At 34.5% G+C, this 21531-nt stretch overlaps 4 protein-coding genes across 4 annotated transcripts; 2 read left to right on the top strand and 2 right to left on the bottom strand.

Annotated features, from left to right (window-relative positions):
• Window positions 1-292: 292 nt before the first annotated feature.
• Window positions 293-4714, top strand: LOC105617313 (transmembrane protein 18). The gene is made up of 5 exons (XM_012198883.1): window positions 293-370; window positions 3957-4074; window positions 4151-4205; window positions 4301-4394; window positions 4484-4714. Exons 1-5 carry the CDS (start codon window positions 293-295, stop codon window positions 4712-4714), a joined length of 576 nt encoding a protein of 191 aa, XP_012054273.1.
• A 3128-nt stretch (window positions 4715-7842) lies between these two features.
• On the top strand, window positions 7843-11938 carry LOC105617291 (transcription termination factor 3, mitochondrial). Its single transcript, XM_012198860.1, is given in 6 exon segments — window positions 7843-8710; window positions 8778-8949; window positions 11038-11098; window positions 11100-11143; window positions 11495-11633; window positions 11710-11938. Coding segments are annotated over 5 exon segments (1206 nt in total). The 3' UTR covers window positions 11556-11633; window positions 11710-11938.
• LOC105617302 (endoplasmic reticulum-Golgi intermediate compartment protein 3) lies at window positions 9680-14358 on the bottom strand. Its single transcript, XM_012198871.1, has 8 exons — window positions 14274-14358; window positions 13514-13672; window positions 13328-13444; window positions 13207-13247; window positions 13059-13126; window positions 12161-12384; window positions 11952-12080; window positions 9680-10017 (listed from the first exon to the last, which is right to left on the bottom strand). Exons 1-8 carry the CDS (start codon window positions 14356-14358, stop codon window positions 9680-9682), a joined length of 1161 nt encoding a protein of 386 aa, XP_012054261.1.
• Window positions 14359-16822: 2464 nt separating this feature from the next.
• On the bottom strand, window positions 16823-19615 carry LOC105617280 (MAGUK p55 subfamily member 6). Its single transcript, XM_012198849.1, has 6 exons — window positions 19568-19615; window positions 18754-19004; window positions 18108-18625; window positions 17687-18021; window positions 17410-17484; window positions 16823-16999 (listed from the first exon to the last, which is right to left on the bottom strand). Exons 1-6 carry the CDS (start codon window positions 19613-19615, stop codon window positions 16823-16825), a joined length of 1404 nt encoding a protein of 467 aa, XP_012054239.1.
• Window positions 19616-21531: the final 1916 nt, after the last annotated feature.

The raw sequence follows: 21531 nt of genomic DNA, 5'->3' as shown, positions 1-21531 counted from the left end.
TCTCAGGCGATTCCGTCGCGGTGCTCGTCGCCCGTCGCACATTTTATTTCGGTCCAGTTCGGTTCGGTCCGGTCAGTCAGACCTCACAGTGAGTCAGTCGCGAGTCGAGTCGCGTCGCCGGTAGCTGTAAGAATAGTACGTGCAACGTGTGTGTTTAAAATTTTCGGATCGGAGTCGTGCGGATGCGCTCATCTTCTCCGTCTCTTGTTGTCCCGGCGCCTTCCAGTCGTTGCCGTCGTCATCGTCGCAATACATATTCATACGAGGACCTGCACATCACGACGGGCACGCGATGTCGAGGGACGAGCCGTTTCACAGCCTTTTCACAGCGACGGACAGCATCGACGGTATCTGGCCCTTCCTGCAAAGCGTAAGTTTCATCCGTCTCTTTCCTTTCTCTCTTTCTCTCTCTCTCTCTCATTTTCTTCTTTATTCTGTCTCTCTTCTATACTCCTCCGTTTCGTTATTCCTTCGTTTTGTCGCGGCATCGTTGTTTCCAGTCCCGCGGTGACAGTTCCTCGCCAATCTCGTCAAACTATTTTTCTTTCTCTTTTTTTTTCTCGAGCGGGCATCTGGATCTTGCGACAACGACATCAGCCTATTAAATCCAAATTTTTTGATCACGGCTGAAAAACTGGAGTCGCTGCTCCAAAAATCACCGGCGCAGTATGATTACGTGGGTTCGTCGTTTCGTCGCGATAATTCTCGTACCGCTTTGACACTTGGTGTCAAAAATGTATATATATTGTACAAGATGCTCATCTTCTCGAGCCAGTTACACTCGTTCATATCATAATCGGGATTACGCTAGTGATACAGGGAGATACATCGCGTCGGGATGCTACCAAAAGCTTTTTACAGTCCTTTTTTTTTATAGTCTTTAAACTTGTGCTTTTTCTATAGGATTTAAATTAATTACTAAATAAAAAAAAATTAATTAAAGAGCTAATATATAATACGAGCCAGAGCTAGTTGTTTTGCTAGAATTATGTAATGGTTATCAACTTTAATTTTTTCAATAGTTTTTTTTTCAATAGTTAGTTTTATCATTTTAGTTTTTATTTAGTAATTTTAATATAAAGTTTTTAAAAATAGTTTTATAGTTTTTTAATTTAATAGTCTTTATTTAATAGTTTAATTTTTCATTTATTTAATAATTTAATTCAATGCTTTTAGCATTAAATAATTAGCTTTGGTCCGTACAGATTTTTAACATTTTTTTTATTTGCAATACGTTTTTAATTTAATAATTAATTTAAATCTTTTAATTAATTTATTTTGATTTGTAATTTATTTAAGCTTTAAATTATCATCGTATTGTTAAAAATGTATTATTCACGAAATTTGGAGGAAGAGGAAAAAGAAGAAAAGGTACGGAAGAAGAAAAGTGAGGAAAAGTTAGAGCAGACGTTGCATCTTGTGATTGAAAGATAAGAATAGAAGAATAGAGAAGCGCGAGGCAATTAAAAACGGACTTTCTACAATGTTTTTCGGCTTATAATCCAGAAGAGGAATCGCTGAACGCACCTCATAAAAAGAAAAAAAATATAAAATTACACAGCAACGAATATGAAAATTATACGATTCACTGAAGGTGAAGATGTATGCATGTTTATACAATTTAGAATAGAAATTTATATCTATCGCACAATTCATCACGAAAATGTGCTCCTTTTCGTTCTGAATTCTTATCATTTCCATTTTAAATTCACTATAAATGCGTTCTCATTATATGAACTTAAATTCATACAATTCTATTAATGCGTTTCTGTCAATATAGACTGACTTTAATCTTGATTAAACTGATTTAACTTACTTTTTATTTCTTTCTAATTCTAAGAATGAGAACTAGACAGCAAAACAAAAAACGGCATGTAAAAATAGAAATCAAGCGTGGAAATAAATGCATATAAATAAAATAAAGAAAAGGATAAAAAATAAACCAAAATTAAAATTAATCTATATTATACATTGGTAGAAATGGGAGCATAAATCGTATGAACTTCGTGTCATTAATGCCCGTTTCTACCAACATAAATTAATTTTAATAAACTTGATTCAACTTGTGTACTTCATCTTTTCCTAATTCTAAGAATTCGAAAAATGTGAAGTACAAGTCTTTAGAATTAGAAAAAGATGAAGTATAAGTTGAATCGAGATTAAAGTTAATTTACATTGAATAAAATGAACATTGTTTTATCTTTTTCTATTTCCCCGAAAAGAAGAGTTAATTGAATCAAAATTAAAATTAAACTGTAGAAACGGGTATCAAGCAATACGTGTAGTAATACGTGTAATATTTGCATATTATCTGTATATCAAAATATGACATCCTCACATTCCAGATTCCTGCAGACCGATGGCGTGTAATTCACATTCGCCGGCAACTTTCATTTTCGACGCGGTCGGCGGCGCCGGCCGTTTGAATTCGCGTTATATACATATACATTATTGACACATCGAGCTTTGAAGATCTATCCACGAGTCCTTTATCTTATCGTCGACGTCGCGTGCGCGACGAGACGCGAATTAGACGGAAAGCGTGAATAGAAATCAATCTGTTTCAGCCGATACCGCGACCTCCTTTTTCGTCCTGGACGAAGAGGTGGCGGCGAAAAATTGCCGATTATATCTTCATCTCTATTTTCGTCATGGACACGTTTCGTTCTCAAGGGCGTCCTGTTGCCGAGACTCGTGCAGTCCCTCACGAAAATGCTGCGTAATTCGGTCTCCAGAATCTCTCTGGATATTTTTAAACGGTTATCGCGAATGTTGCTTTCGAATGTTTTTTTCAATCCTTTTTCTTCGTAAAATTATCTTGTGCGAGTAATAAAATCATTAAAACGATAAAGGGAGAGAGGGAGAGTAAAAAACATGTATTGGGATAAGGTGCTACAATTTCGAACACGGTGCAATTCTAAGTGAATGAAATAATTTAAATCTAATTTTTGACAATATAATTGGATCAGTTTACAGAATAAATCTCAACTGGTTAAAAAAGGAGCATTAAAGCCTACACTGGGTCTTTCAATTAAAACATTTCGACCTTCTATTAGATCATCAACCTAATAGAAAATTTATAAATGACAATTAGAAAAATTGAAACTTATTGTACATATTGAAGATTATCTAATAGAAGGTTTCTAATAGAATCGAAACGTTTATGTTTGCAATATTTATGATTAAAGTAATTACTTAAAAAGAAAAATTTTATTATACTTAGAATCAGTGTAGGCTTTAATGCTCCTTTTTTAACCTGCAGTCTAATTCTTGGGTTTAGTTTCTTCCTGTTTGGTGGTGCCTTTTGTACACTTCACAATGAAATGAGGATTGTCAAGCTTGAACTTCGAAATTAAATAAGATTGGTATTCATAATAATAGTTTTTATTTTAAAACTATCTTAATATCTTAAGATACTAATATAGCTCTCTAATTAGTTTATGATATCTTAAGATTATACTTAAAATAATTTTAAATAGAAGAATCGAGTGTGAATATCTCGGTCTAAATCTTATTTTGTTCAGAATTATATCATATTCAAAATTGGAATGAACCTTATCCGCTTCTTTCGCTTTTGCAGTTCTGCTAAACATAGTGAAAGGATATTTTGGGAGATAAGATTATAGCACAGTTTTCCTATTTAAAGATTAGGTTTCGATTCAGTTTCATTTACTTCAAATTAAAACATTGCGTTCAGCAGAAAAAGCAGTCTTGCAACTGTTGTAAGATTCTTCAACGGGATTGGTTCATATATTTAGGTCTGTTGAGGAATTATATATAAATAAATGCAAGAATCAATTATATCAAAGACTTTTGCTCAGTTATATTAAAAAACCTTGCAGTTATATTAAAGAGTTTTGCAACTGTATTAAAGAACTCTTTAATATAACAATAACAACTTGCTACTTTTATTAAGCGCTTTTATTAACGTATTTTATGTGGATATATTGTTGCAGATCGATTGGAGGGATCCATGGCTAGCTGCGCTATTGACTTTTCATATTGCCGTCACAATGACCGCGTTAATGACAAGGAACCACGCGAATTTTCAGATAATCCTGTTTCTCGTGCTCTGTAAGAGTCTATTGTAATTTATCGTGGATTTTGCCTAGTTACCGCAATGTTATCACGAACTCTGTTTCTGTTTCAGTACTCCTGGTTTATTTCTCAGAAAGTATTAACGAGGTTGCAGCAACAAACTGGATGTACGTATTCTATCGCGACCGTGGCTTGTCAAAGCTGTTCTTTTCTCTTTCCTCCGGGTTTTTTCTTTTAATAATCTCCTTGATAACTTTCACAGGGTATTTTCTAGACAACAGTACTTCGACTCACAAGGCTGGTTTATATCCATCGTTTTCTCCGTGCCCATTTTAATGAACTGCATGATCATGGTGGTGAGTATATTAGCTAAATTAATTTCGAGATTCGATTTTGAACGAATATGCATTCTAAAAGTTCGACATATAATGTTATGACCTTTCAGGCCAGTTGGCTTTATCAATCCAGTCAATTAATGACGAGCCTGAAGCGAGCTCAATTGCGGCAGCAAGCCATAAATCGCCAAACAAACGGTGAGGCGACGAACGAAAGAACGGTTGTCCGACCTCGCCAATCGGACGGTGAGGCGACAAATGTAAGAACAGCTGCCCGACCTCGCCAGTCGGACGGCGAGGCAACGAACGAGGTAACGGCTGCCCGATTGAAACACGAATGAAGATCCAAAGATCTAGTCATAACACGCGGCGGAACGAGAGTGCAAGACATATGTGCTATTTAATTTAAGGACAAGAGAGAATTATATTTACATCGACTTACAGCTAGATTTCACAGAGCGCTGTGTATTCTTAGCCATCGTCGACTTGGTAATCGTTCTGAACTCGACCGTGAAACGCCGATTAGCCAGTTTGATATTACACGCGAAAACTTGCGCAACAGAAAAGGGAGGGGAAATAAATAGAACAATACATCGGTACAATCGGAATGATAATGCACGAGTTGCCTAGTCAAACTCTCCGTTAGAATGTACCTCTCGACATCGTGCCGTATTACACAACGATTTTATGGAATTAACCATTTCATATGCGAAACGCAACTGGATTGATGACAGATAATCGGCCATGCTACGAACAATAACTACGCAGAAGGAGCATGGCAATGCGGCAAGCCACGTGCTTGTTCTTGTCTTATCATTTAAGGCCGACTTTGATCAAACTGTAGTCATAGCTATCTTTCTTTAGCAACTGTAACCTTTAATTTTTCTTTTAACGTGCAGCGAAAATAGAAAAAAAAGTTAACGATTCTGCTTAATTGAGCTAAAAAAAATTTAATATATTCATCATAATATCGCCGGAGGCAATTAATCGGAGCTTGGTCAAGGTCGCCCATAAAGAACATTCCACTAGTTTATTCACATTGTTTTGATATTCAGACACTGATCGTGAAAATCAAAGTGTTCTTAATATGTGTAATTAACGTACTTATTATAAAATAGCGCAAGCACGTTACTTTCACTGTAATAGCTCCGCTGTAAAGAGACATAATGTATTAATTAAGGACTTAGATAACACAATAACATCTGTGTGAGTGTATGTGTGTGTATGCGCGAGGGAATTTTGCGTGAGTTTTGCAAGTGCAGGTAAGCCTTCCACGACTACGAGTCGTGCTTCACGATTTTGACGAAGGAACATAGGATATCCCAGGATGTGGTGTGTTGTATTGTTTTCAATTGTATATTGTATATTGATGTAAATCAAAGCGCATTACTTTGCCGCCTTTATATTTAATATAACGCGTTTAATCGTTTTAAGATAATAAAAGAGTATTTGTTCATACAAGTCTCGTTTTGCTCTTCTTCACATTTTTCATTTGCCCTCCTTTCATAACGCTGACTCGGCAAATTGCAAATCTTATTAAATGTACTTGAGCGTGTACGGATTCGTTTTTATATGTTTTCCTACGTAAGTATCATTACAGATGACTCATGCAATGCGATACAATTTGTTATCACTATACGAAGTACTATTGGCACGCTTAAGATAATAAATCTGAGACAATCATCATGGTAATAACTTTCAGTTATAATTACGTTTTATAGATATTCTGATTATTTTTTAAACCCACTTTACGATTTGAGGATCGAAGTCTGATGTGTTCTAACTTTTTATACAGAATATTTTAATGTACAAGATATATGTACTATTTTAACATATATTTTATATATTATTTAAATATATGCGTAATGCAATATATATCAAAACTACACACGTTTAATAGACTATATATATTATTTTATTTTACTTATGGATAAAAAAGTTAATTAATTCTTAAACATAAATTTGTAATAAATTAGTTTATTTTTAAAGAACTAGTTTTACTTAAACTAGTTTTATTTTTAAAGATCCAATAGTTGCTTGTGCTTTTTGACCTTTCTAATTATTAATTTTTTAGCAATTTCGAGCTAAATATTTTACATATTTTAATTTTATTTAAATATTCTAACTTCGATTCTTTTTCGCGCTTATGCCGCATATAAATAAAATAATCTTTTGAATTCTGACATTCTGAATTATAAATCTAAAATGGATTATTTTATTAATAATATGCTATTTTAATAATAATATGCTATTTTAATAATGTTATTTTATTAATAATATTACTATCTAGACTTATATATATTTCAAAATCGTCCTCTTCGAGGAAAATTTTACGATATAATATAGTATCGACATAATCAAGAGACACTGATAATATCTCGGTACTAAGCCATGCGCAGTATAGTATACATTACATGTATATATTATATACAGGGTATTTGATAAGCAATGATAAAACTCATATAGGGGTAGAGTAGACTAAACTGAGTCAAAAAGTCCTCCATTTTGCAATCTCGCAACAGTTAAGATATTAATTATTAAAAATGATCGAATATTGAAAATTACATAATATTCAATAATTTTTTACTCAAGTTTTACTATCAACTTTACAGAAAAACAGCAAGAGACAAAAATAGATTTAGAGCGGAAAAACTGAGTCGAAAAGTCCTCTATTATTTTACAATTTTCGCAATAGTTAATAAGATATTAAATATTAAAAATCGCCGAATTAATTTTTATTAATTTTTTACTCAAGTATTATCAACTTTAGAAAAACAGCAAGAGACAAATGTTTATTTTCTTCTCATAGAGCTCTAAGAATTTTTTCAAAATTTTTTTGTCAATTTTTTTACTGCATTTTCTTATTGGAAACTATTTTTATCAACATGAGAAAATGCAGTACTAAAAAATTCTGAAAAATTCTCAGAATTCTGAGAAGAAAATAAACATTTATCACTTGCTGTTTTTCTGTAAAGTTGATAGTACTTGAGTAAAAAATTAATAAAAACCAATATTCAGCGATTTTTATAGTATTTAATATCTTGTTAACTTTGCGAAAATTGTAAAATAGTAGAGGATTTTTTGACTTAGTTTATTCTATCCCTATGTGAGAGTTTTATTGTTACTTATCAACACCCTGTGTATCAAGTAAAATTTTTTTGGTAAGAACGTTTTGTAATGCAATCCTAAATAACATTGAATGCGTGAGAAACCAAAATTGTATTATCCATCGAAATTATCCATCGAAAAAATTCGCAATTGCGGCTATGTAGTTCACTTCTTAAATACTAGGGGAGCTTGGATTTAAAAGATGGCTGCACTCAGTTTCTTTTTTATAACAGAATGTATCTGTTGAATGATAAATTATAATGTTTTTCTTTAACAAAAGTGTGTAATATTCAATAATTCGACGGTATTTAACTTAAATTACTTGACGCTGATGCGATAACAGAACTGACAGGTATCGAACATGTTTCAACGTTGTTGCTCACTCGTGTTGACAGCACGACCAGTCGCGGTAGATTTAATTAGATTTGTCTCAAGAAGCGGTGGGTCGAGACAATGTGTGTCGAGGAAGCTCGAAAGAGATGTCGAGAGAGCCTCCTCTAAATCGAGTGTCTTGTCAGAATCACCAAAAACCGATGAAAATTATGCGCTAGAACTTAACCTGAACAATAATGCAAACATAGCTCGCGAGGACTATCTAGATGATAGTGACATAAAATTGCCGCATCCTCTGGATATTTGCACCGAAGACCTGTCAGACATTGGTCCGCCTCTTACTCCGACCTTCAGTTTCGCTAAATATGCGAACAAGTCCTGCACAATCCGGAAGCTGGTAGATCTTGGAGTCAGTTTGTACAAGTTTGAGACAAAAGAAGGGATGGTAGAGTATATCCTGAACCTGGACTTCGATCGAGACGTGAAACCATATATAAGATTCCTGCATGACTGTGGAGTACCTATGGATTACTTAGGTACATTCATTACAAAAAATCCAAACATCTTCAAGGAAGACATGGACGATCTGCACACAAGAATAAGATATTTGAGAGCGCATAATTTCAACGTGTTGATGATAAAGACGATAATCTGCAAGAATCCCAACTGGCTCTCGTTCAGTACAAAGGATATAGATGGCAGGCTCGGTTACTTCCAGAGCAATTTCAAGCTACACGGCAATGAAGTCAGAAACCTAACAGTCAAGGGACCCAAAGTAGTAACATTTAGGATGATACATCTAATGGAAAACACGTTCAGTATAAGGGAGGAGATGGGTTTTGATCAGATGCAAGTGAAGAAATTGCTTCTCACCTTGCCTAGACTATGGAGCAAGAGTAAGTGTATGCAGCAACATAATTTTAAAATTCGTAAATAAATTTATCTCTTAAATTATGCTTTCAGATCGTGACAGATTGCTAAGTACGTTCGATTATGCTCACAACGAAATGCAGTTGCAACATGATTTTATTGTACGGATGCCACATATTTTACTTTGTCGAAAAACTAGACTCCAACAAAGGCATTTGTTTCTGGTGGAAATGAAAAAGGCACAGTATAATCCTTCTAAACCAATGTATGTTTCACCATTGGCCTTAGTAAGCGGTACAGACGTTGAGTTCTGTAGAGATATCGTAAGGACATCTGTTGATATTTATAATGCATTTCTCAAAACATTTTAATTATAATATAAATGTAAATAAATGTTAATAGATACTTTTTCAAATTATTTCTGATATTCCTATTTCCATGAGAATTCAATAGGTTTTTATATTTTACTGATTTTTATGTACATCACATATAAATAGGTTTTTACATCGTTAAAACTAAAAAATTATCGCCTTTAAATAAAAAGCAAGTAAAGCATTTATCATATTAATAAGTTATATATAATTTCTTTTTTACATCATATAAAAAGATATTTCGTAAAGTATTCTCAATTGTACTTATAACGCTAAGTATTTAATAATATATTTAAGATACTTTTAATATAAACGAGATGAGAATAGTCACACTGAATAAAAACAGTACAATGAAAATGCATCATTGTCCAGAAAATTCGATTTTCAATAGAAAATCGAGTGTGTTTAATAATACTTCTTTTTAACTAATCCTAGTTAATCTGATTATCCATCTAAGGCCGTTTTGTCACATCAACGATTATTACTAATTCCAATCCATTTTCAGCGACTCACTTATTTAAAGACAATATATTCCGAAATTATTTGAACACTATCATATCGATGAAAGAAGAACAAAGAATCGGAATAGGATAATCGATGCTGTTGCATCCAGATTCAAAGTGTTTAATTGTACTTCCCTAACTCTATCTTCCTTTGTATCGCACGTACCGAATGATAGAGCAGCGAATCGATCAGACCGGCCACAGTGAACACACCACCAATGATTGCGCAAGTGTTCGTCGCAAAATGCCCGAATGAGTTCGCCTTCTCCGTGTACTTTACCATGAGCGGACTCAATTCGTAGTTGAAGAATATACCCGGCATCCCAGATTCGCCAGTGAGCAGGGATACCTTTTTCGAGTGTCGCGTTACGGAAAACTGATTTGTGAGAAGCGTCGAGCCATCCGCGCGAACGTATGTCGTTGGGACAATCTTGATGTAATGATAAAACATCATAGCGGCTGAAAACAGAACAATAATGTCATATATTGACAGAAAAAAATCAGACGGATCTTCTCAATATGCGATTATAATGTGTGTGTGTGTGTGTGTGTGTGTGGTGTGTGTGTGTGTGTGTGTGTGTGGGCGGGCGCGCGCGAGGGAGAGAATTATGAAAAGGGATTTGAGAGAACTTGTTTGTAGATTTAAATCCCCAATTTTGAAAAAGAAGTAATTTAAAAAGTTCCTTAACTATTTACTAAAAACTGAAAGAATTCTGAATTATATATCATTTTTTAAAGGGATTTTAATATCTTATATTCTATAAATAATACATTTCTTAATTTTTCTCTGAAAAAATTCTACATTTCGCTAAATTAGTACTCCAAAATTCTAAACATATTAATATGTTCATGTCTTCCTTTTTCTATTTTTATTTAAAAAAAGGAAGTATATGTGAATGTAAACACTTCAAGACAATGCTCAGAAATTATAAATCTTAGCATTCATAGTTAGTTCTTAACAGTCATTATTGAGATCCGATAACCTCGATCTGATGCAACTCATTGATTCGCGTAAAAAGAGCCCATTCTACGCAAGTTATGTGACAATTAGACGCAAGTTTGTTGTGACAGCCAATCTGAAGCTAGTATTTCGAAATTAACGCGAGTTTAAAGGACGCACAGCAGTGTCTCGCGCTATGCTTAGCGCCGAGACACTACCTGTGTCTCTAGATATTTAAGGCCATTTTAAATATCTCAGTCTCAAAATCGTCAATCATATTTTGAAATCATTTTAAGTAATTCTTAAGACATTTTTTAAGATGCTAATACAGTTCTGACTAGTTCTTGACATCTTAAGACAGTCTTAAGACAGTCTTAAATATAAGAATCAAATATGAATATCAACCAAAATCGCTTATTAATATTAAGACGGCCTTAAAATAAGAACAAATATCAATTTAAGTTTTTTCCAAAAACAAAATTTATATACGTGTTTCATTGATATGTAATTGAAATTTCCCGCCACGGATGACGGTACAGACGAAATGAAAACAGCAGACGGCGCAACTGTCTTTTCGATCACGTTGCAAAACCATCATGGCCGTCTTCTCGATATTGTAATTCTGCAATGCATTGAGAAATTCCGGCAATTGCAAAAATTACGATCAAACATAAAATTGAAAAGTAAGAATAATATCACTCTCGATCGACCGCGCACGCCACAAGATTACGTAACAGACACTTTAACAGTAAGTGTGTGCACAATAAACCTTGTATGTATCAATATAAACTCCACAAAAATATTTAATTCTATTCAAAATTTGAAGAATTTTTCTATTTATCATAAATGAAAAACTCGCAAAGCTGTTCAAGAAAAGTGTTCAGTTTATTAAATTCTCTCTTTATTTTGAAGTTATTGTTACTTAAGATCAAAAGCTATAAAAAAAGATAGTTTATGGAAAGTGAAACAAATAGTGGCACTACAACTGTTTTGTAGGCTGTATGATGCCAGTAGTACCTGGAGGAGCCTACCAACAAGGACCAACTTGTTTCGATAGAATGAAATTAGGTTTCACAATTGGATTTTGCGTAGGAATGGCCTCTGGTGCGCTCTTTGGAGGATTTTCTGCTCTTAGGTATTTAAAATGCATGAAGAAAATACTGGTACATACGCATTAGAAAATTTGAATATAATTATGAAACTTTTTTCAGATATGGACTAAGGGGAAGAGAATTGTTAAACAGCGTTGGCAAGGTAATGCTTCAAGGTGGCGGCACATTTGGCACATTCATGGCTATCGGAACAGGGATACGATGTTAATACACGAGTCAACGTGAATGGAGCTATGTTATTGAGTATCTCGCAGCCTATTTTTTTCGTTGCACTGTTTGTATTGTAAGCGCGAGTTATTAAGTCTTTAATAAAAATAGAATTAAGGATTTCAAGGACATACCATCCATGTCGACCACTGTCATGCCATCCATAGGATTTGTTTTCCCTGGGATGTTAAGCCCAAAACTTAAATGTCTAATCTTGTGCGTCATATTGAAATGGGATGAAGTGTAAGGCTGAACGTCGTGCACTGTGGCATCAAAGAACGAGCTTATAAAAGCATGATACTAGAAATATTGTTTTAAAAAAACTTGAATTTTATTAGCTCACCATGAACGTGATTGACCGAAAAGCTGGCGCCTGGCGCGATGTGAAAACTACCACCGACTCTATTCACTTCCATATAACCATAGATCTGACAGCCTTGCGTGAAGGCATGCTTGAGTTTATCCATGGATTTGTCATTTTGACACTGTTTAACCTCAGCCGGATCCGGCGGAGCCCACTTTTTTCGTCTATAAGCCTCCCATACATCCTCGCAGGTATTGCAACATCTGTGAACAAATGAAATTTTATAAAATGTAGGTTTGATAGATTTCATCTTCTTAATAGAAAAAGAAAAAATATTATTTAAAACTTTTAGAGTGAATTTCACTCTTTAAAGTGAGATTTTCAAAGAATTTAGAGAGTAAACTGAAAGAAGTTCAACTAAAAAGAACAACTAATGTAATCTACAATGTACTGTTTGCTTGTTTCTTATTTTTTATTATTTTTTACCTCTTTCCTTTTTTTCTCTTTGCGACTTTTATCGATAATCATTTTTTTTTATCTCTTCCAACTTTATCAATTTCTTTTCTGGGCATCTATCATGAAACAAAATCGAAATGGATTCCGATCGGAATCCATTCCGATTTTGTTCCATGATAGGTGCGTAAAGTAGCGATCAAGTAACTTTTTCGCTAGAACAGAAACGTGAAAAGTGAAAATTTTTATGTATGTATGTTCGTATATATGTCCTATGGAAAGTTTCATGATTGCTATCCTGATTATAAAATAGAAGAAACAGGATAAGAAGTAAAGAGATAAAAATGGATAAAAAAAATAGGGAACAGGAAGCAAAGAGCATTGTAGATTAATCTTATGAATAAACTCTACTGCAAATAGAATACTAATAGAATTATACTTCAGTATATTATACTTTCACTTCCTAATAAAAATGGGATCTTACTTCATAGTGTCTGTGGCTGCTCCATAGCAATCTCCACAGAGTTCTGTAGTAGAACCGATCTCCACTGCCTGTAAAAATTCTATCTAATAACAACTAATTTCCAAATGGAAATTTCAGTTAGAAGATACCTATAGAAATCTTGCATTACCTTCTCTGTAGTTTTACTCATGGCCTTTGCATCTGTAATATCTATAATAAAACATTTTTTTATATGGCATTGTATATATTTTAGTTGGTATTGTATATATTGTAAAGAATATTATGCTTACTTGTCCTTTGTGGATCTTCTATAGGGTTACCGTTCAAGTCTAACCGTCTCTTAAAAATATTGTGCTCTATGTGCAAATGCTGTTCACCCGTTGTATCCATAGCATCTAACGATAAAACTGCAAAACACTGAAATGACTGAGACTGATATCATTCTTCGCCTATGTACCGGTGCAATTTATACTTACGATCACAAGATATAGCGGGAACTATTATATCCAAGTTGATTCTCAATTTAGAACCTCTGGATGTGTCTACAAATAATTCCTCGTTCATAGTTGGTGTAAGATAATAGTTTACCTCTGACAAAAATAGTATGCCCATGATGATTGTACTAATGATTGTAACTGAAAAGGCATTATTTCATCATTTGCATTGGTGTAACATGAGATCAATTCTTAGGTTCTTAAGCTTGTTCTTTTTAAATGAATTTTTGCATTAGTTCATCTTCTTCTTCTTCTTTTCTCCTAAAGAGAAAAGGAAGAAAGATGAACTGCAAAAGTTAAAAAACAGTCAGCTAAAAAAATACAGGCATCTTATCAAGCATAATATATGTCAAATTGCGCTTTATTTACTATCAGCCAAGTGTAAACAAATAATTTTATTAACAACATCAAGAAACATGTAGAGAAACAAAATAAACATTTATATGAATATTACAGGACACGAATTAAAATGTTGGATGATCCGGATAAAATATTTTAATGGAATATATTGTAATTCATAAAAAAATTTCAGTCGAGTATTTTAGTGAGTCAACAGAGAGCAGAAAAATTCTAGGAGGTTAATCGCTCGTATCATTTCGCCTCACACCAAGCAACACTATTTAGTGCAGAACGTAAACGACACATTCGATCTTCGTGGCGGTTCTCCAGATTTCATTTTCGCCGGCGACGGATGATTATCGTCGTCGTTGTTCGATATCGCAACAGAATACACTGTGTTTACCGATAGCACCGCTGAAAGTCCTCACGAGGATATCTGCCTCCTCGCGCACCTTCGGGTGCACGTCCAGTTGTCGTAACATCTGCATCTTCCCGACGACGGCGAGGGGATAGTACGCGGCGATCGCTTACAGCGGCCCGAGGGTTTTCTCGCAGGACACGTACGTGTCATGAGTTTATGACAAGCCACTCTGCCACCTTGAAACGTGGCAGATAATACGCTGCCATTGGCCGATCAGCCGGTAGGCCGGTAGGCCCCGTTTGATCCGTTTTCGTACACATCTGCTGCACTTACAAAAAAGACAGATATGTATCCGCGCATTAGAAGAAGAGAGAAGAACGAGGAATTTCACATACAGTGTAAATAAAAGGAACCGGCCTTATAATTTCGAGACCGCCACTTTCGCACTGAGAAAAATCTTTCTCCATTTATTTAATTTATTTAAATGATAACATCAATAACATTTGATAGTCGTTTTTTATTTTCATCACGAGTTCATTATTTCTGTAATGTTAATCATTGGTGAAAATTAATATATTTTTAAAAGATTAAGTTTCATAAATAAAAGATTAAAGGAATTTTTAATTACTTTTATGAAATAAAAATGTTATATGTACCATTATGAAAGTTTATAACGCAAATATAAATTTATTTCGATCATTAAACATGCTTCCTGTATATTCCTTTATAATAATAAATAAATAATGTTTATGAGAGAGATTAATTTCCTTGAGACTTTTATTTTCAATCGTTTCAAATAATAACAAATAATAAAAATAAAATATTGTATAGATGTTACTATAACAGTGCTTATGATGCATAAATTTATTTACAAAAGTTTATAAAGAACGTTCTTCATATATTCTTTTAAATAAATATTAGATATTATTTCTAAAAAAAATTAATTTCCCTGAGATTTTTATTTTTATCTGTTTTAATTTTTACATATATGAGAAAAATCTGATACAGATTTGTATTAAAAAGAAAAGAAGAGAATATAATATATAAAAATGATTGTTTTTCTTAATTACATATTTTCAATTTATAATTTGATGATAAAAATTTATTAAATCCTTATATCTATCGTTAGTAACATTTTCGGTTTAAACGTCCTTTCGCAGAATTCTGAAAAAGGAGCGAGGATAGGAATACTGAAATAATAATTCATTCGTTGCACAATTCTAATCCGTAACAAATACTCGATAAACTTTATTCCACATCGTGCATCACGTTGCTCTTCGGGACAGGTGTCTCGATTTAATATACAGATATATTTATAGTTGTATTTTGTGTATAAAGCAACTCTTTTAACCTATAAGTATATGTATTTTTTTTTAAGATGCATGTGTGAATTAAAAAATTCGAATGTGTATACGTATGGATGCATATGCGTGAACATGCGACTGTCCGTCGGAGACGTTAGAAAAAAGGCAATGGTTAGTTTTTATCCATCATGAAATCCGAATGCAAGATGAGTCTGTCAAGTCGACATAATAGATCTTCGCATTAAATCAATTGTAGGCTGATATTCACAATCGAACCTTAGGACCGTCTTAAGTACGTCACAGTCTTAAGATGTCATGAACCAATCAGATAATCATATTAGCATCTTAAGACGATCTTAAAATATAAGAACCGAATATGAATACTGCCTATAATCTTCGCGTTATTAAGGCACTCCATGCCAGGAATATTACTTTAGCGTGCACGAATAGCAAAATGAAACACGAAACAGAATTCACGAGAAAGGTGTATAGCGGAGTCGCGAATAGGTATAAATGATCGTATATATGTACGCAGTTATCGTTAATTAAATTAAAAATACACTAAAATTAACTGGACGGCGGTCTGTCTAACACATCAATCGACCCGAATTGCTTCTACAGTCGTTGTCGAGATTGGCAGTAAAAATGTAGCGTGCGATATGATGTGATTTTTCATTGTAAAAAAGTACTCACTTTTTGAGTATAACCAGTCTCACATATTATTATTGAGAAGATTCGCGATTCTCTGCAATTCCTATAGCACAAAGTTGTACAAAAGTTGCAATATTGCATGTTGCAGCAATATTTCAGAGATTTTGCAGCAATATTGCTGCAAATTTTGTGCTGTATGGAAAGTCTATATATTATGATTTAATATATAATGTGTGAAATAAGGATTTTTAATGAGATTCCATACGCAAAACGGGTCGTTTGTAAATCTATAACAAACTAACATAAACGCTATATTTAATTATGATAAACGATAATAATGAGATTCTTGATCGCGCTTTTTACGCGACAACGTCGCGACAACGTTGTGTAAGTAATGCGTCGATCGCTTCGCGGCGTGAGATATTCGTAGCATTCTTTGTACTCTGATTACACGTGCTTTGCGTTTTCCTAGCCGCGCGACAAAAACGAAGTCTGATTCTGAATACCACTTCTCGTAATCTCGTATTTTCGTACGTGATGTGGGCAGTAATAAACAATTTTTCTTTTATTCGCACTAAAATTTCCAACCCTTGACTCTCGAGTCTTTCGATGTCGAACACTGATTTCAGAACTTAATTAGTAGATCCAATTGACCGGCACCCACTGATGCTCTGTGGCTAAGGCATCTAAAGCTGCGATCACTTGCCTGAATGTATTGTCAAAGTCTTCATTTACAATCACTTGATCGATGTATTTTTCATAGGCTCTCTGCAGGGCCGCAGATTCCTCCAACGTAGATTTTAAATCGTCCTCCTGTGAAATGGAGCATCAATCAATTTCTTATTTTCACAATATCCTATTATATAAAATATTTCTTTTCTAATTAATTCATGATAAAAGCGTGTAAGATGCATTTTAGACGAGATCATCAACATAGCTTTAATTTCGCAGGTTGTAAAAAAAGTTTAAAGTTATTTGACATTTATGTATAAAGATACGAAGACTTGTTAAGAGAAAGATATTATATTTTCATGGTTCCTATGATTAAGCATTGAAGAACTCTATTCTATGAATTAAAATAAAAGAATATCGTGCTAAAAAGAGAGAAATATTAAAATACGTAATTAAATCGTAACTATTAATAATTTTGTGACATTCCAGATTGCTGTAAATACATGCTGCATAATAATATAATAAAACAATACGAATCATGCGATACAAACCTCATATAAAGATGCGAGAGATTCCAATGTCCTGGCTCTTCTCGAGCTGTACCTGATGGAACTCTGGCGGTCGAACTAGCAAAGCCAACATCAAATTTATACAACAATTAACTAAAGTAATGGAATAAAAATAAAATAAACAATGAAATAAATAAGTTGTCGCATATAGATTGCTAGCATGAAATCGAGGAGGAACTCTAAAGAGAATGTAGAGATTTGAGATATAGGGAAAGACAATTTTTATGAAAATATAAGAGCAAACTTTGGATAAGAATACCGTTAGATTTCGACTGCTGGCACCAGTCGATCTCCCGAGATCGTATAAACACTTCAGCTGCTCCATCCCGGGCGCGGCGATGAATATGACATAAGGCATAAATTCGGTGCTGTTATGAAGGATTTTGAGTGCAGCTGGACTGCAATCTAGCACGCACATCTTGCCGGCTCTGATCAGTTCTCGTACCGAGTCCAATTTCGTGCCATATAAATGTCCACCGTGTTCACCATGTTCTAGGAACCTGTGTTCCTTGATATCGATCTCCATGGACTGGCGATCGGTAAACCAGTAACTCTTGCCGTCTTCTTCGAGAACTCTAGGCGGTCTCGATGTGTCTGCAAAGAGATTATATTCGCTCAGTATCGATAATCAAGTTACCAATATCGATTAATGAAATATGAATTAATTAAATATTTCTTACAGGGTACGATAGTGCCAAATTTTTCGGGATCACTATTGATCAGCCTGTTCTTCAGAGTCCGACGACCTACGCCGCGTGGCCCGACTAGAGCCAAAGTTTTGCGTCGAAACGGTGGCATCCGAGCAACTTCCTCGTAAAGAAGCAATTCGGCACTATCAAACTCGCCGTTCGATTTGGATTGATACATTTTTCTTTTCTTCTTCTTAGATATCCTAGTACCGCAGATGCTGATTTTGTGAACGAAATCGGCTTCAGGGGATACGAATGCCTTTCTGCGCTCTTCCAGTTCCAATGAGGGTATCAGTCCGGGCGATCCAAGATTCTCGCCCTCTACTCTTCTCGCCTGCCACCAATTCGGATCAGCCTGGTCAACAATCTGAAGGATATCGCCCTTCTGGAAAGGTAGACCGATTTCTCGGCAAGGCAGAAGCGTGTCCTCCGAGGGATCATAATCGAAGAGGGCCCTCATGTAACACTGCAATGATAAATCAAATTGATAAATCAAATTAAAGCGGCAGCTTGACGAAATTATTATAAATTTTCATTGCTCTGCGATTACGACGCCGACGTCGTATTCTTTGCGCTTGAATGAGCATCGTAAGGAAGGAGAACATAGTTGTTACCAGAGGCATCGAGATGGAAAAACAGCTTGTAACTCACCGTGGACTTGAGAGGTTGGTTTGTTTCCAATGCGATGCCTGGAGCCAATTTCAAGGATAGATTCTCCTTAGCATCCTGAATTGCCTGTTGGAGTTCTTCAGGGTTTCGAACTCTCTTGCCGTTCACTTCGAGTATTACCTCGCCGGTCTTTAGAAGTTCTTGACGAGCCGCCGTGCTACCACCAAGGATTCTAGCGATGATCATATTTCCAGCTTCATCCACTTGCACTGTCAGACCCTAGAAAAATACAGATATAAAAATAACGTCTCACTCTTGTCTAATTATATCGAATTGAGGCGTATTTCACTTGCGACATTGGAGTCTTCCTCGCGTAACGGTCAATAATGCCTTAAATGCAACGCCGAAAATTGCTAGTCATATTTCGGCGTTTTTGAATACCTTAAAGAAACGCGTAGTACCAGAAAATCACCGAAATACGTGGCATATCAGAGAAATAAATATTCGTACTTATTTACGAATTGCAACATTTTCTTTTCGGGCGAATCTGGCGGACTAATTCGCGAAGGGGAAGCTTCTCTCGCGATAAACTTTTCCAATCTCACTTTAGATTTTAAACTTAGTTTACATGTCGCAGTATCAAATAATCTCATTGAATAACTACAATAATTACGTTTTTAAGTTGAACGGAAAGAAGAGAAAAGAATCTTCGAACGGACTAATCAAAATTAGAATTAATGAACTATTTTTTCTTCAATATTAAATAATACAAGTTTCGTTTATTTTCCGACAGAGTTATTTCTACTATGTAGCCTTGTTTAGCCTTTACAGTATAGCCTTACCAGAGGTTCATCCGGTTGCCTCCGAAGGCCCACGACCCTGATAGGCATTGCTTCTTTTTTATTCGTTGGCATCGTTAACACGAGCGGATCAGGCGGTTTGGAAGGTGCTTCCCTACGTTCTACGACCGCGTCGTGTGTCTCCAGGAGCGCCCTTAGGTGTACGTTATCGAGAAGATTCACTAACTCTTTAACGTAGAAATCCTTGGAAGATTGGAAGGCGTGGCACACCTCGTCGACGATGTCACAGACGGATGAGCATACTGGCTCTACAGGCACCGGCGGATCTTCGAGACGCTCCTGCACCTGGCACGCAAACAAAGACCGAAGATTTAAAATCTGGACCTGAAAAACTGGTTTTTCTCACGAGGTTTAGAAATGTTACTCCTCCACAATTCATATCCTCCCTCAGCGTCCCGCTGATGCGATTGATATTTTCACAATTATTTAACAATGTTTCTTTTTGGATCATATTACATCGGTTAAAACGTTCCTTATTTCTTTTCTTTATTTTTAAACATTTTTTAAATCTTTATTTCGAATTGTCTGTAGATTCGCAATTACTTGTTTTATTTCATATTCTTTCAGAAGAAAACATGGAAAGAACGAATTTGCTTAAGTCTAAAAATTTATAAGCTAAAAATTTAGCTAAAATAATTCGAAAATAATTTTGTTAAATTATTAAAATAATTATTAAATAATTGTAGGAATCTCAAGCATAATGAGCAATGCTGTAAAAAGTTTTGACATTTTAGCATCCAGTTTAAGCATCCTAATTATTTTGATGCTCAAATAGAATTATTTTCAGATTTTGTGTGCGCGCGCGCGCGCGCGTGTGTGTGCGTGTGTGTGTGTCTAATTAAATTTTTAAATATTTTAACAAAACTATCTTTTCCGTAAAAATGTAATAATAATTTATTTAGTAGCTTTTATTGTTGCTCGAAATTGAAACAAGTTTCCGCGTTAAATCCATCTACATTTTTGTTTCAGTCAGAAAGAGAAGCAAATAAAGAAACTACGTTAAATCAACAGATTTCTTTAAATACAACTTGTAATTTTCGTTTGAAGAGAGAAATATTTCTTGAAACGTACAGTTGAGAATGATAGAAGGTTTGTATAAGAAATTACAGGCTGCATAAGAAATGATGAGATACATTGGAAAAAATCCGGCTATTAACGCGTTGTTAAAGCTCACTGACATGCAATGATGTGAATGCTAACGGAATTCAATCGGATTAAAGTTAATTTAATCGACACGAAAGACATTTAGTCCCACCCTACCCGGAGCGGAGTTCAGAGTTTACAATGAACGAGCAATTGGGAAAGTAGGCCATTCCGACTCGTTCGACGTTTGAAATGGCGCATTTCCCAATATCCCAGACAATCTTAATAAACTGACTCTTTTAATACATCTTAAATGTATTGTTTTTTTTTAAACATAACGAGAGATTCTTAAAAGAAATTTACAATCTATAAAAGTTGAAGTTTACAACTCTTTCAAACATTACTAAAACATTATTAAAATTACATAATTAACTATATATACTCTAAAATTTTTAGAGAGACTCTTACTTTGAAGAGTGAAATCTCATGGGCTTTCTACAATAAGCCATTATCTAAACTTTAAATCTTAAACCGTAAGGAATTGATCAATCACATTCGAATGTGAGAAGAATAATGATTATTAGTCAATTTCTTAAATCTTAAGAAATGGAATAGAAAGCTCATCACTCTTAAAGATTAAAAATTAAACTCTTTTTCAAGACTTCAATTTTCAATTTTCACTCTTTAGAAATTACACTTTAAAGAATTTAGAAAATAATAAAGAAATCAAGATCCACACAAAGAATATACACAGAATGATGACGATGATGATGATGATGATGATGATGATGATGATGATGATGATGATGATGATGATGATGATGATGATGATGATGATGATGATGATGATGATGATGATGATG

This window comes from Atta cephalotes (assembly GCF_000143395.1).
Source record: "Atta cephalotes unplaced genomic scaffold scaffold00001, whole genome shotgun sequence".
NCBI classification, from domain to species: Eukaryota; Metazoa; Arthropoda; class Insecta; order Hymenoptera; family Formicidae; genus Atta; species Atta cephalotes.
Note: the sequence above shows the minus strand (reverse complement) of the source record. Positions and strands in the feature narration are given on the sequence as shown.

Bases quoted from the DNA above. Each gene is read 5' to 3' on its own strand.
- LOC105617313 (XM_012198883.1), top strand. From the start codon at position 293: ATGTCGAGGGACGAGCCGTTTCACAGCCTTTTCACAGCGACGGACAGC. The intron at 4,206-4,300 runs GTACGTATTCTA...TAACTTTCACAG, and splicing joins GTTGCAGCAACAAACTGGAT to GGTATTTTCTAGACAACAGT. The intron at 4,395-4,483 runs GTGAGTATATTA...ATGACCTTTCAG, and splicing joins TGAACTGCATGATCATGGTG to GCCAGTTGGCTTTATCAATC.
- LOC105617302 (XM_012198871.1), bottom strand. From the start codon at position 14,358: ATGCAGATGTTACGACAACTGGACGTGCACCCGAAGGTGCGCGAGGAG. The intron at 13,673-14,273 runs GTAAACACAGTG...ATGCCTTTTCAG, and splicing joins GACTTTCAGCGGTGCTATCG to TTACAATCATTAGTACAATC. The intron at 12,081-12,160 runs GTGAGCTAATAA...TTGATGCCACAG, and splicing joins TTCGGTCAATCACGTTCATG to TGCACGACGTTCAGCCTTAC.
- LOC105617280 (XM_012198849.1), bottom strand. From the start codon at position 19,615: ATGCCTATCAGGGTCGTGGGCCTTCGGAGGCAACCGGATGAACCTCTG. The intron at 17,485-17,686 runs GTATTCTTATCC...TGGCTTTGCTAG, and splicing joins CCAGCAGTCGAAATCTAACG to TTCGACCGCCAGAGTTCCAT. The intron at 17,000-17,409 runs GTTTGTATCGCA...TCCATTTCACAG, and splicing joins CTCTCGCATCTTTATATGAG to GAGGACGATTTAAAATCTAC.